The following is a 16,021-nucleotide window of genomic DNA, read 5'->3' as shown; positions in this document are numbered from 1 at the left end:
GAACTGAAACTAATGTGATGGGACGGTAATTGGTCATGTCAGTTTTCGTGCCCTTTTTGTGGAGGGGCTTAACAATTGATATTTTAGGTAGTTCGGGAAAAGTACCATTTTAGAACGAAAGATTAATTAAATAAATAAGCGGCGCACTTAACTCATTAGCACAATATTTTATAACTTTGGTAGATATGTCATCGTACCCTGTTGAGTTTGTATCGCTCAATGATCTTACTATATTCTATATTTCCGTTGCTTGCACGGGCTGTAAGTGAATACTATTTGCCAAATGTTATTTGTTCGTGTTTTTAGTTACTTTTTATATGAATTTGTTAAGTTAATTGAATAATTGTTTAATTCGTTCGCTATAGAGATAGGATCTTTTATGATAGTATTATTTACAATGATTAATTTCTTTATAAACTGGTCACTATTAAGCGCATTAAGTTCTTTTTTAATGATTTTCCAAGAAGTTTTTGCTTTGTATTTTGCGTTTCTCAATCATCATTGTGCAACTTTTGAGCCAGGTTTAAACTTTTGCGCAGAATTTTGGAGTATGACCTATATTTTTGTTTTTTAACTTTTGATTTTTCGGTGTAGTATTGGTACCGCAGTATTCTTTTTGTTTTACAACTTTTCCTGATACCTTTGGTAATCATCTTGGTTTCTTATATTTATTGAATATTTTAATTTTTTTTTTTTTATTGAATATTTTAATTATTTTTTCCTGCCGCTTTTAAATAAGGGAATAACCTTGCTGTATTTCATTAAATCGGGAAAAACACCTTAGTCAGCGCATCTATTGAAAGCTATAAATCCTATCAACGCACCTATTGAAAGCTATAGGTCAATAACTGAGTCCATAACTTTAGTTGATATGCCCCAGAGATATTCAGTTCTTTTAACATGTATTGATTTAAAAGCTTTTATGATGTCTTGTGGATTAACATGACAAAAATTAAATAAACTGCCTCAAATGTTAACATTTTCCTTTAGGAGATCAATAGCAAGAGAAGGGGAGGAATTTAATGATTCTGTCGTGTTCACAGCAATTTCCGAAAAGAACGATTCAAAAGCTTGTGCTACCTTGTCCTTAGATTTTATAAGTTTGCTGTCTAATTCTAAAACTATATCTCTATCCTGTTGTTTAACCCTGGCTGACTCTTTATTTGTTATGCTCCGAGTAGTTTTAGATTTATTTCTCGATTGTCTAATTTTATCGCTGTAAAAATTAACCTTAGCAGGCTACACATGGTTTTTTAAATATTTTTGAATAATTTCTAACAAATTTTATGAAATTGGAATTAGTATTATAAGTTTTCATAGCATATAGCTCATACAAACGAGACCTACTCTTATGAGTACCTACTGTTGCCCAGTCGTTGAATTTAGTCTCTCTATGGAAAGTTAATGTTTTCGATGTAAATACATTATCAAATTCATTTTTAATTAAACCAAATATCGTGCTATATAAAGTATTTGGAACCTCCGGTACGTGGGGTAGGGAATTTAAACTATTGCCGATATTATTTTGAAATCTAATGATTCGTTCTGTGGTAATCGGTCTGTAAAGAAATTGGTCTACCTTCTTGCTCATTTTACAATTAAAAGAAGCCAATTGGCCACTATGGTCTGATCTTAATTCAAATTCAAATTCAAAATGATCTTTATTTCATAGGTAAGCATTATTACACTTGAAATCGTCACAATGGTTAAACTCTACCACTCATTCGTAAAGCAAATTCCCCTGAGAAGAATGAGCAAGAAACTCTAGGGGTTGCTCTTTGTAAATAACATTTACAATATACTTTTTTTTTATTTGAAACACCAGAGATCGAGACTACCTCCATGAGCTAAACGGGTTACTACCACGGATTTTTGTCATCTAAGTACGCAGAAGTTGTATAATAACCTTTAGTATAAAGTTTTTGTTTCACTATAGTTTTAAACCTCGTGAAAGGCAAATTTTGTATATCAACCGGAATCTTGTTACAGAAGCCTACACATTGCCCCTTAAATGATTTTTTGACTTTGTGAAGACGACTATCAAGAAAAGCTAGTTTATTTTTATTCCTCGTATTAATGTTATGTCTGTCACTATTTTTCATAAAGAAATTACTATTTCTTTTAACATAAATTACGTTTTCATAAATGTACTGTGAGGTTAGTGTAAGAATGTCAATTTCCTTAAAGGATATTGATCAATAACCAACTGTTTATTTATACCGGTCGAATAATCGGCACAAATCCTAATTGACCCATTACGCTTTAAAACAGGCACGATCGGTGACGCATACCGTGCGTAGTCAACCGGTTTTAAAACGCCTAACGCCAACAGTCGGTCAATCTCTTTATCTAATTTGTCCCTCAGAGCGAAGGCTGTTGGCCGAGCTCGAATAAATGCAGGTTTTGCGTTTTCTTTTAATTGGAAACTCATTTTGTATTTGTTAAATAGTCCAAGATTGTCCGAAAACACAGCCAAATATTGAGGTTGTAACTGCATTAACGCACTATCTTCATCCGTTTGTTTACGATGCCGTACAGGCAATAATTCTAACTTAAATAATGAACCTATAATGAATAAAAAACCTAAGCCGTCTCGCACAACGTAAACACTAAGTGAGTGAGAATGGTCTGCATAATAAACGGGTAGTAGTAGTACTACCCCTAAGCAGACAATTTTACCTCCCGTATACGAAAACAAACGTTTTTTAGTTACCAACAATGGCACTTGACTAAAATATCTTTTGTATGTGTCTTCGGAGATCGCAGTAACGGCCGACCCGCTATCAATTTCAAATTTTAATTGAACCCCCGATATTGATACCGTTTCTGTTATCGGTTCTCCTTTCATTGAACGAATATTAAAACACTCACCGTCATCGTCATCGCCCTCGTCCACAGCACCCGATTCCACGTAGTTAATTTTTTTACACGCACGGCGTTCCGCGTCGGCGCAATTCTGGACAGCTGATCATGGATCGGCGCGGGTTGTACGGCAGCGGCGCCGGCGCGTGCGCTGCTTACGCTCTCTGCCAACTCGACCGCCTTGGCCAGAGTCGAGTCCTTAAGGTCGTGTACGAAGAGCTTGTCCTTCTCGGGCCCCGACACGAATGCCCATAATGAATCGATTCCGGAGTGCTTCCTCCACGTTGCCAAACTCACAATGCGCCTTCAGTCCACGGAGTCTCGCGGCCCACTGAGCGTACGTTTCTCCTTGTTGCTACGTAGACGCATAGAACTTGTACCGCTCACCGAATCCACAGCGCTTCGGAGTGAGTGACTGTGAGGATATCGTCGTAGGGCACTTTTAGCTTAGGCAGCGCGGATCCACCGTCAGTTTGTGCGTGCTACACTGAGTGCGCTAAGCAGGATCTCTCGTCTCTTCGTTCCCGCGGGATCGGTTTTCTGGTCGATGTCATTTGCAATGAACCACTGCGATATCCGGCACTTGTATGTTTCCCAAGTTTGGACATTGTGGTCAAACGCCGACAGGAGACAGAAAATTGAACCAGACTCTTTTTTATAACGATGGGTAGTCGTCGCCACCGATAGATACGTAAGAAGGAGGAACGAGTGAAACTACTGCTTGCTATTAGCGTACTGGCGTGTATTCAAATAGCAACATTACACATAGGGATGCGCTTACGCACACATACATAATAGGTAGATAGTTAATTACAATTTAACTAATCATTATTTAATCAAACAATACAACATAATACGGATCAATCTAATTTTCACTCGCATATCTCGCGACAAATTTTCTAAGTTGCTACGAGTTGGTAGGCAGAGTACTCACCTGTGGAGAAACATTAGTCTGTCAGGCCGTGACAAATATACCTTAGTGAAGACCGGAGCGGCATTAATGCGCGGCGGCGGCGCGGCGTTGGTTTAGTAGTAGGTGCGTGGTGGCTAGAGATGGGAAATACTGCTTATTTTTTTAAACGTTTAAACGTTATGCTTTTTGAAAAAAGCGTGCTTTTTTAAACGCAAGTGACAACTTAAACGCTTTTTAGTTTGAACGTTCAAGCGCATAAACTTTTATGTTGAAAAAGCTTGCAACGTTATTGTGTTTATAGCGAAACGCAAGAGTAGACCACTAAAGGTTTTAAGATAAGTAAGTTTTTCTGTAAAAAACGAGTTTTAACGAGTTTTTTATTTAAGACATAACATTATTATATTAACATTTTGTTCATTGGCGTTTAAAAACATAGGTTGTTTAACTTTTGTAGTTGTTAACCGTTGCAATGGAAAAAACTGCTTATTTTATTAAAGTTAAAATGTACGTTTCAAAAGCGTGCTTGTAAAAACGCTTTTCACTTAAATGCTTTTTAGTTTGACGCTTAAAAAGTCGTTTAGAAAAATATTGAAGCGCATAGACTTTATGTTTAAAACAGCTTGCAACGTTATGTTGAATTAATTTATCGAGTTCTTAGGTTTTCGCGATTGTTACACATAGGAAATGAAACTACATATTTTTCCGGATTTAAATCGCGTATATTTGTTTTTTCAAACAAACCTGAATTAATGAATTAATTATTATATAATTGAATTAATTTGTTTAAGAAACATAGATGGCGCTACTTGAAACTTAGGCTCGTTGTAACAAAGAAATTGTTGAGTATCTATAGAACTGACTAGTGACCAACGCTTACGCTTAAAATGAAAAGCGTGCTTATGCGCTTATTTTAAAAAGCAGACTTTTTAAGTGCTTTTCGTTTAAACGCCCACCTCTAGTGGTGGCCTCGTCCTTCAACTCCGATCGTCACAAACAGTAAATTTTGTAAATGTTTAAAATTTCCACCTAGGTACAAAACGTCTGCTAGAAACAACCTGTTGAAACTCTGTTAGTACCAACATTTACATACAAACTGACTACGATCAGTAAAGCGCCGCGATAGTATTGTTTAGGTTTTCATTTTGGATATTTTTCTCAAACCGGGACTGAAATTCTTATGACATCATTTATGTAAACAAATATTGAACGCTCGATTATTTTACTTAAATAGCGCGTACTTAGTGCGCACACCTTACATGATAAAATATTCGGGCGGGAAGTTATTTTTAATTTGCTGCATCAATATTGATTCATTAAAATGGAAGTATTACTAGCTACGGTTGCTGCTCTACGAACCCGGTAATGTGTGAACTGTGGGAATAGCTGCGCTTGTGTCGAATACTTTTTTCATACAACACAACGCCCTCCCTCCGCAACCAATTAATAAACTAAATTACACAAACGCAACGACAATCGCAACCTCCACCAACACCACAAAAAACCAAAATTGGTATGATTGAACCTTAAGTCTTGCAGAGTAGCGATAGCTTGCTTCCATTTTGTATTAATACGGATTTCCGCAAATAAACGTCTCAATAATATACATCGCCTGAATAAATTGTCTCAATATTCGTCTTGTGGCAATACGTAGACAGCTTTATGCCGCTAGGTTAAGCAACTAACCCAAGGAGCACACTTTACACTCCTTAAAACTGTTATATCTATAAACAGTCTTAATATTGTATAGATTTAGATAATAGTTCTCTATAAATGGTTTTAGAAAAAAGAAATTGATCTTATAGACTTATTTCACTCAAGTCCAAATTTTAAAACCTTCTTTATTAAGAAGTTTTGTATTCCAAATTCCAGTTGTTTGGTATTCCAAACAACTTAATTAAGTGTAATCTCTCTTAAGATTTACTATTATGGTCCTTATTTTAAGTTCATCTGTAGAACAACTGATTATTTTTAGTAAAATTGTTCTATACACATCCAGTAAAGTCTATTAATATTCTAAAAACTAGTGTTCTTAAGTTTATTCTAGATATATTTCATTTATAGATTTTCTGTAGTGTTTGTACTTATGACAAACACTTTATAGAGCGTCTTCAGTAGATTTTATTGAAAAAATAATACAATTATGGTTTTTACTCTATTGGACGTTGTAAGTGCGCGTTCCCACTATATTGTCACGTTTTATTATCGTTGGACGACTGTCGTGTCTAGCCTGTTCCCATATCACGACCATCTGTCGTGGACGATTTTTTATCGTTGAAGGACTGTCGTGACTAGCTGTTCCCACTAGATCGTGACAATTTATCGTATCGTATAGAGTTGAGGGCAGGGAGCAGAATACGTGCGGACAGCGATAAATAAAACGTGACGACAATAGGAGCTGGACAATCTGTCGTCACGTTTTTATCGTGACTTTTTTTATCGTCTGACGACTGGAGTTATAGTTGTTCCCACTGTGACGACAGTTTGTCGTTGTAACGATAAAAAATCGTGGACGACAGTTAATCGTGTCTGCTATATGTGAACAACTTCATTTAAATATACAAGCCATGACACTGTAAACTGCACGAGAATCTGTCCTCACGACATAGTGGGAACGTGCCCTAAGAGTTCATGCAAAATGTATAAAGTAAAGAATATTAAAAGATCTGGTGGAGGTGGTGAGCCTTCGATATTAAGTCACATCATTCGATACAATCAGCGTTACCTATGCCAATTGTTCAAAATCCCCAAAAATCACGGTAAAACTCCCAAATTTGGGGAGAGCAAAGTTCATATTCCCCACAAATTCCCCACATATCGAGTTATCATTCTTTATTTGAAATACATCGCTCAAAAATATTATAAAGAATTAAGAAACTCAAAATGTAATAATCTATTACGTTTGCTGTGAATGCAAACAGAATGTAAAATGTAAAACTAATTATAAAATTAGATGACCTTAAATCGTTTATTTATTTTAATTAGATTCAACATTAATCTCTAATCAAACTTTGAAAAAAAAAAACATTTTTCTTATTTTTCTTTGCCTTACAAAATTGAGTAAATCGATTATTTGTTGTGCATTTGGTGACACTATGTTAATGTTAGAAATAATCAATGAGTTTCGACCTATATTTAATATTCAAAGTTGACGAGTCGTAAGTAGTGGTGTGGAAGTACCAACTGCTCGGCGTTGATTATCAATAGCTGATTTCGTTTTGCTTGTACCGGGGACCAGCCTAAACGGGAGAAAGAATCGCGAACTCAACACGCACCAACTGGTAATTTTATAATTCAGAACCAAGTGTTCTAATAATAATTCTATTTAAGGAGCTTGTTAATAATACGAGAGATGTGCGATGTTGAAAAACACGTCGATATAGTACATCATAGAGTTCCTAACAGTAACGATCAAACTAGCGATGCACCAGCAATTGCTAGATTAAACAAAGTGATAAAATGTTAGAATCCCCACATTTTCCTAACATACCGCCAATCCCCACAAAATTCCCAATCTAGTTGAAATTTCCCACAATTTGGGAAATTCCCCACAAATTGGCAACACTGGATACAATAGTCGTAATTCGCGCGCGAGCTGGTTATTGTTTGTTGAGAAATAAATAAACATTGTGAAGTAATTCCGTGTTCTGAAATGAAAACAACAATTTAAATGAGCGCGTAAACTACTGTACTTCAATGTTGTGCCATCTGTCAATAAAATACAGTGAAATCATTGTGTGAAATGTGGTTGACGTGAAGAAATAACCTCAATTTTGTAATGAAAATTTTATTTCTTCCAACATAAGTTAGGTATGTCATTAAAATATTCGTTGTATTTATATGATAGGGAATTTATCCACCGTTCTAGTCATATATAACACATTCCATATACAGAATAAGGTTTTTTTGCGACAAATTGAATTTTTGAAATTGCTTATTTGACCTAGTGTTTTGAAAAGTTTTTTATTGCATAATACGCTCACCATTCACTATAACTTTTATAAAGGTTTTGTAATACTGTCAAAAGAAAAAATCGCTTAGAAACATCGCGTTTTGTAGACAATTATAAAAGCTTCATAAGAGTGACTATTCTTCTACAAGATCAACTACACTAAAGCAAGTAAAAATAATCCTTTCGTATTATAAAGTTTTTCTATAGATAAAACTACAGACAAAATGCTGTGCAAAATGCCAACTGTGTTTTAAAAAAAGCTTTAAATTTTTATCGCCATATTTTATATCATATTTTTATTTTTAAAGAATGACTATAAAGGAGCAGAGAAAATTTCGTTTCTTTAAAAAACGTAAATCTAAATTGAAATTAGCTTGAAGAAGCTTAGAACTTCTTGGAAATGGTTTGTTTTGTGAGTTATTTTGTATATTTAAGCTTTCTATAAATATTTAAAACCGAAAATCGATAACTGTATTTTTATTAAGTTTATATTTTATACATAAATATTTATAATTTAGTGAGCGCATTACTTTTATGACAGGTTTTACACCACTTTTCACAATGTATTTAAAGTCGCACATCAATTCGCGCTTTCTAACCGATTAAACATTGCGCGAAATAGTCAGAAATGTTATTATTAATTTCGCCATGTTGAAATTTTATTAGTTTATATTTTGTAAGCCATTAAACTTGAAATCTATTAGTATTAAGATAATTGCGTCTTACGTTTGTAACACTTTAGTTACTTTGGTTTTAAAATAGCATTACTAAGAAAACTATCATATACTATAAATTATCTAAAAACTGTCTACAAGACTATTTATTTATTTATTTATTTATTTTGGCACAGTTACAAGATACAAATTATACAATACACCTAAAACCATAACACTATAACAAAAACAAACAAATTTATATCTCAATAACAACCGCGCACAACATTGAAATAACATTTAAAATTTATATATGGCTATCTAAGTCTTATAAACAATGATATACTTTAAAATAAAATATTTCACTCTGTGAGGTGTTCGCGTGATACGGCAAAGTCATGGTTCTTTATAATTTTTACGAATGTGTTAGTGCTCTGGTGGAATACATCGAGATCTTTAGATAAGACATTATACTGTCTGCATAGGCGTATAAGAGGACTATTATATGACACATTATTTGTAGTAGAGGGCACCGAAAACAAATGTTGCCTTCGGCTAGACCTATTAGTAGCCTTCAGTGAAACATGGCTTAAGATATCAGTATCTAATTTTGAATTTACTATTTTATGCAACATCACAAGATCAGCTACTCGCCGTCTCACGCAAAGCGAATCTAGTTGAAATCGGTTAAGCCTATCTTTATACGTTACTAATTTTTTTCTTAATCCCATTTTTGAGGCAAGACTACGAACAAAACGTTTCTGTATCGTCTCTATCCTGTTAATATGATTATCATAAATAGGCGACCATATTATGCTACAGTATTCCAATATACTTCTAACTAAACTTACATACAGAATAATTATACTCCGTGTTTGCTTGAAAGGTTTTGTAACTCGATATAGGAAGCCAATTGTCCGCTTTGCTCTTAAAATCATTGAATCGTAGTGTACTCTAAAGGACAGCTTCGAGTCAAACCAAACACCTAAATCTCGAACCACATTTACACGTTCCAGCTGAACTCCCCGTATCGTATATGACGACGGGATGTAATTCTTCTTTTTTGTAAATGTGATAAACTGGCATTTGGCTACGTTAAGGGACATATTGTTATCCGCACACCACCGAGTCAAAGTATCAATATCAGCCTGCAATGCGACACAATCATCAACAGAATGTATTCTACGATAAATTTTTATATCGTCCGCAAAGGCTAGGCATTCACACTTGAACTGACTTAGGAGGTCGTTTATAAAAATCAGAAACAGTAAAGGGCCGAGGTTTGATCCTTGTGGCACGCCGGAATTCGCAATAAACGGAGCTGACTCAAAACCATAAACTGTTACCAGTTGAGTACGATTTTGCAGATATGAATGAAGCCACCTTAACAGCGAACCGTGAATGCCTAAGCGCTCGGCTTTAACACAAAGTATAGTATGGTCGACACGATCAAAAGCTTTGGCGAAATCAGTATAAACTGAATCCACCTGTCCCGATTGATTAAAGGCACAGGCTAAGTAATGCATGTAAGTTAAAAGATTAGTAGTCGTAGATCGGGATTTTACAAATCCATGCTGTTGGGGACTAATAACAGTCTTCAGGTGTGAGTAAATGTGGTCATATACAAGGCTTTCAAAAATCTTAGCAAAGCAATTGAGAATACTTATAGGTCTATAATTAGAAATACACTTTTTGTCTCCTCCTTTATGTACGGGTACGATCTTAGTTAATTTCCACAAATCAGGAAAACAACCATTGCTCAAAGATTTATTGTATAGGATACCCAAGGGCTTAACCAAAACAACAGAACATCTTTTAACAAAAACCGGTGGTATCCCATCAGGGCCAGCGCCTTTTCCAATATCAATTGACTCAAGAGCCGATTTAATAGACCTGTCCATGATGTGAACAGAAGACAATATCAAATTGTTATGTTCAGAGTTTGATATATAAGTAGATTGATTTGCACACCCATAGACAGAAGAAAAGAATTTTGCAAATAAGTTTGCAATATCAGGACCAACTTCAGCAGAATGCTCCTGATAGTACATCTGTCTGGGAATGTCATTGGTTACTTTTTTCGCTTTTGTGTATCGCCAAAAAGCTTTAATGTCTGAAGCGATATTTTCCTCCAGCCGTGCTATATATAGGTCAAAACAATGGTCCAATGCATCCCTGCATCTTTTGCGTAGTAATGAAAAAATGTCGAAGTCACGTGGATTTCCATACTTCCTATGCTTATCATGATAACGATCCTTTTCCTTAAACATACCTATCAAACTAGTACTGAACCATGTTGGGTATTTGGACTTCCTGACTTTTCTTTTGGGTGTATTTTTTTCAATTGTTTCCCAGATAATATTATAAAATTTTTGAAGAAAATCATTGCACGATAAATCGCTGAAGTTTTCCCATTCAATTTGGAGTAAATCAGCTGTACAAGCTTCATAATTTGTTTTATGAAACAGGAACCTTGGTGTTGCAAACTCCTTGAGCGTGTGCCTTTTTTGCTGTTTAACAGTCACTTCTAAGCAAGGATGATGTTCGTCTATACGACTAATTAAAAACTTACTAAATAAAAACTGTCTGTGTCTATAAATCGTCTTGTAGCATTCTAGAAGGTTTACTTGAGAAAAGCACTCTTGTGATCTACTAATAAAGTTGTGCCCACTTTTACTTTAAATCATCTAGAAACCTTCTTCGAGATATCTTTAGGGTATTTGAACTCTTAAAATATTCAATCGAATTAAATTCTATTAGATATCTTATAGTATATATTTAGATATGGGTGTGCTGCTTGGGAAGTAAGCCTTTTCGCTAGGGGAATAATTTTAAGAATAAACGGTTACGGTTTTTAAGTAATTTAACATTGAAGTTATATTCTACGTAGATATTATTGTGGATTAAACGAATTTTTCACTGTCACTCTATCACAATAACAGCTACAGTTTAGTTTTTCTTTAGTTTACATGACTCTTGGAAAGTACAGATTGTGACATAGTATTGTTTGCTTATGATACCTACACACATTATTAAAGGTAAATGACATGTTCCTATGACGTCATGTTCATTTCAGTAAGTAACCTGATTCTTCACGAAAAGAAACAAATTGTTTGACATTTATATTACTTAATGTTAGGCAGGCATACAAATATAATAGTAAGTATAAGAGTACGAAAAATGAAACGTCGTAGGTACGGTAGATTTTTATAACTTTTTTTCATAACTGCATACATCCCAAGGAACACACTTTATACGCCTTGAAACTGTTACATCTATAAACAGTCTTAATTAATATGGTATAGATTTAGATAATAGTTATCTATAAATGGTTTTAGAAAAAAAGGAAATTGTTCTTATAGAATTATTTCACTCAAGTCAAAATTTTAAAACCTTCTTAATACCAAACAACTTAATTAAGTATAATCTCGCTTAAGATTTACTCTTATAGTCCTTATTTTAAGTTCATCTGTAGAACAATTGATTATTTTTAGTCAAATTGTTCTACACATATCCAGTAAAGTCTATTAATACTCTAAAAACTAGTGTTTTTAAGTTTTATAGACATTCTTTAGTGTTTGTACTAATGACAAACACGTTATAGCCCGTCTTCAGTAGATTTTATTTTAAAAAATACTACAATTAGGGTTTTTGCTCTATTGGACGTTGTAAGAGTTCATGCAAAATGGATAAAGTAAAGAATATTAAAAGATCTAGTGGAGGTGGTGAACCTTAGATATTATGTCACATCATTCGATACACTCAGCGTTGCCAATGCCAATTGTTCAAAATCCCCAAAAACCACGGTTAAAATCCCCAAATTTGGGGAGAGCAAAGTTCATATTCCCCACAAACTCCCCACATCTCGAGTTTTCATTATTTATTAGAAATACAACGCTTAAAAATATAATCAAATTGTTCGGGACAATTTCAGGTTCTGATATGGATAGACGATACGGCGGGCCGCAGTCTTTGAACATAGACAGAAAATGGAGACTGCCTTACGACAACATTTTTTAGGTCCCAGGACCTTTTCGGGATTGGGGAAATTACTTAAGAACATTAAAAATTGACGTAATGGAGGACAGGCAGGTATACTATATTTATCTTGTAAGTAATGTACGATTTATGCTTCCCTTTTATGAGAAAAAGAATTAGTACTCAATTAAAACCCAAGTGGATTTCGGAGGGCATAAAAAAATGCAGTAAGCGTAGAAGAAATTTGTTATGGAAATATCGAATTTCAAAAAACAAACATGACTTGGAATTATTTCGTAACTACTCTTCTAAATTTAAAAGAATTTTAAAGTTAACGCAAGCATCTCAAAATAACTATTATATACTTAATTCTAAAAATAAATCACAGGCATCATGGACCGTTATTAATAGTACTAAGTAGCAGATGCCAAAGGATAACATTACGAAAATAACTGTAAATAGATCAAATAATACAAACCCTACTCAGATTGCTAAAAATTTCAATGATTATTTTATAGATCAGGTACAACCAGCGTATCGTTGCTCACACGATAGTGTAAAACTTTGTAAATATGATGGATACAAATAATTTTTCTTAAGACCTGTTAGCCCGGAAGAGGTCAGTAAAATTATAAGAGATCTTAAGAGCACAAACAGTACAGGATATGATGGGTTAAGTACAAAGATAATTAAATTTGTATCTGAATTAATTTCACCTATTTTAAGTCACATTATTAACTTACAGCAAGAACAAGGGGTATTTCCATCTAAACTAAAAACAACCATTATTAATTCATCCCTGAAAGCAAGTCTGGCCGAAGTGCAATGTAAATTGGAGGCTTCGGATAACACCATCTGTGAGTTACGTGCCCAAGTTGTATTACTGAGTAGTGCAACTTCGGTAAGTAGGTCACCCGAGGCCTGTAACGTGAATACTCGTCGCGGGGCACATAATGCATCTATCGGCAGTTTTGAGTCGGCCCATACGGATGCGTCACCGACCGCTGTCGCTGAGCGCGATTCCCTGCGCCCCGCCCCTCGATTGTCCGCTCCGGCGGAGACGTCACGCGTAAACACGTTGACCCCTCCACGTGATTACGCCGCTGTCGCAGCTGTTAACCGACCCGTTGCTCCACAACCACAAGCCAGGCAGCTATCAACGAAGGGGATGAAAAAACCTCGTGTACCTGTCTCTGAAGTTGCAAAACCACAGAGGCAGACGGCCCGGTGCGACGATGACGGCTTCACAAAGGTGGAGAAGAAGAAGAGGAAGCCCACCAGCCGTAACCTGTGCGGCACTGCACCGACAGGGTCCAACTTTTTGCTGCGTCCGGCAATCCCGACAACGCTGCTGTACCTGTCACGCCTGCATTACTCCACGAAGTCTGAGGAGATAGTGGAGTACATCAGGTTGAAATCCAAATACACCCTGAGGGTCGAGCGGTTGGAGTCCCGCCACTACGTGAACTTTAATTCGTTTGTGGTGAGAGTGCCGACCGAACATCTGTCGACCTTCATGAAGGAGGAGTTCTGGCCGAAGGGTGTCCTATACCGGCGATTCCGTGGCCGGTTGCCTGACACCAGATGGCGCCACACGTCGCCGACAACCTAAATAGGTGTTAAATTAGTAATTAGTGTTATTTTATATTGTTATGTATGTTAGTCTGTAAGGTATGTATCTATGGGTCTCAGTAACCTGAATATAAATAAATAAATAAATAAATAAATAAAAATAAATAAAAATTAAACCAATTCTTAAAAAAGACGAACCTAATAATATGAAAAACTATAGACCTGTAGTGTTAACACCTGTATTCTCAAAGGTTATTGAAATGGTTATTTCTAAAAGTATTTACGACTACCTTGAAACAAATAATATATTCTGTAACGAACAAAAATGATTTCGTAAGAATAAATCCATTGATCTTGCAAAATATAATTTTTTTAACATTATTTACAGTAGAATGGACAAAAGACAACCTGTAATGGCACTGTACATGGACATGTCAAAAGTGTATGTGGATCATGATAAATTAATAATGCAAAAATTGGGAATTTATGGTATACGCGGAAATACTCAAAACTTACTAAAAAAACAAATCTGAGTGACAGAACACAAATAACACAAATCAGTCGAATTTCTTTAACTTTAAGGGGCAATAACTCTTTGACAAACAAATTAATTTATAACTCTCGTGTTATCGGTGAAACATCGGGAACCACATTCCTTGGACTTCACATTGATAGGAAAATGCAATGGGACGAACAACTCATACGCTCTCTTTAAATTGTCTAAGGTGGTAAACAAAAACGCTTTACTTGTCGTTTACCACAGCTACGTAGCTGCAACACTCAGATATGGTATCTTATTTTGGGGTAATAGTAGCAACATAATACAAGTTTTTCGAGCTCAAAAGAGGTGCATAAGGGCAATCTGTGGACTAAAACAGACCGACAGTTGCAGAAACTATTTTAGAGAACTAAAAATTTTGACCTTGCCTTCATTATATATCTATGAAACAACCTTATTTATACGACGACACCCACAACTTTTTCCTGTAGTTACAGGAGCACGACGTCCTAACCAACTACGCCAAATAAATTGTAAAACGTCACTAATTGTTTTAATTATCTCTGCTGTTCTAAGAGAAGAATTAATGAAAAGAAAACGTAAAAAAAGATGTTGGGTCAAAAAATGGATATCGAGAAGAAACACTTTTGGAGCATCTAATACTTTGTGTCTGGAATTAGAATTGGAAGATGAAGAGACATTCAAAAATATGTTTCGAGTTACGAAAACCCAATTTTCATATTTACTTCAACAAATTGGACCATCTATACAAAAAAAAGATACAAATATGCGTCAAGCTATAGCCGCTCGTACAAAATTGGAAATAACTTTAAAGTTTCTGGCTACAGGGGATTCCTTTCAAACGTTATCAGAAATATTTAGAGTACCTAGGTGTACCATAAGCTACTTTTTGGTTGAAGTTTTGCAAGCTATTTACACAGCGTTGGAAGATTTTCTTAAGGTATGAATAAAAAACTATTATTTCATTTCAAAATCAATATATTTATGTATTTATTCAACATCAGTCTTGCTTGTGAGGTAGATTATTCAAAAATAAAAGATAATAGGATAATTCACTTACCAATCAAAATAACATAAAGATAATTAAAAATATAAATAAAATCATTATTTTATGTAACCGTTGCAGTGTCATCGTGCACGCTTGCATTCCACCACTGTAGATCGCTATCAGGTCTTGAAAATGGGGAATCCGGCATTGGAGTAGTCTCTTTCAAATTTTTGAGTTTAAACTTTGAGAGTGTTGCCTGGATTTCATCCTGAGCAAATATCATATTTTTTTCATTAAGCTTGCGCAAGCTGGATGCAACATACTTCCCAAACATGTCCAAATCGTCCTCATATTGCCTAGATCTTTTATCAATAGCATCTAATCTATCAATGGCTGAATCAATGTCCAACTTTCTGGTCTTTGTCTTTTTAGTTTGGGTTGGCTTTGGTGTCAAATCTACTATATCGCTAACGGAGTCTAAAATTTGGAAAGTATGCGTTTCGTCATTATTTACCACTGACACATTAAATGGACTGTTTGGTGTATTTGGGGTAGACTCATCTATCTGAAATTTAAAAATAATAAT

The 16,021-nt window shown here is 35.0% G+C and overlaps 1 protein-coding gene across 1 annotated transcript in view; it reads right to left on the bottom strand.

The window, feature by feature from the left end:
- Positions 1-16,021, bottom strand: part of LOC113225817 (glucose dehydrogenase [FAD, quinone]-like) — a 74,347-nt gene that overhangs the window by 7,225 nt on the left and 51,101 nt on the right. Inside the window, exons 3-5 of the mRNA XM_026458257.1 lie at positions 15,759-16,000; positions 2,872-3,139; positions 2,292-2,491 (exon numbers count right to left, since the gene is read on the bottom strand). Coding sequence (XP_026314042.1) covers positions 2,292-2,491; positions 2,872-3,139; positions 15,759-16,000 — 710 coding nt within the window. The remainder of the gene's footprint in view (positions 1-2,291; positions 2,492-2,871; positions 3,140-15,758; positions 16,001-16,021) is intronic.

This window comes from Hyposmocoma kahamanoa, unplaced genomic scaffold (genome assembly GCF_003589595.1).
Source record: "Hyposmocoma kahamanoa isolate Upper Pololo Valley unplaced genomic scaffold, ASM358959v1 175, whole genome shotgun sequence".
Classification (NCBI taxonomy): Eukaryota; Metazoa; Arthropoda; class Insecta; order Lepidoptera; family Cosmopterigidae; genus Hyposmocoma; species Hyposmocoma kahamanoa.
The sequence above is the reverse complement of the archived record's forward strand: the minus strand, read 5'-3'. Positions and strand labels throughout refer to the sequence as shown.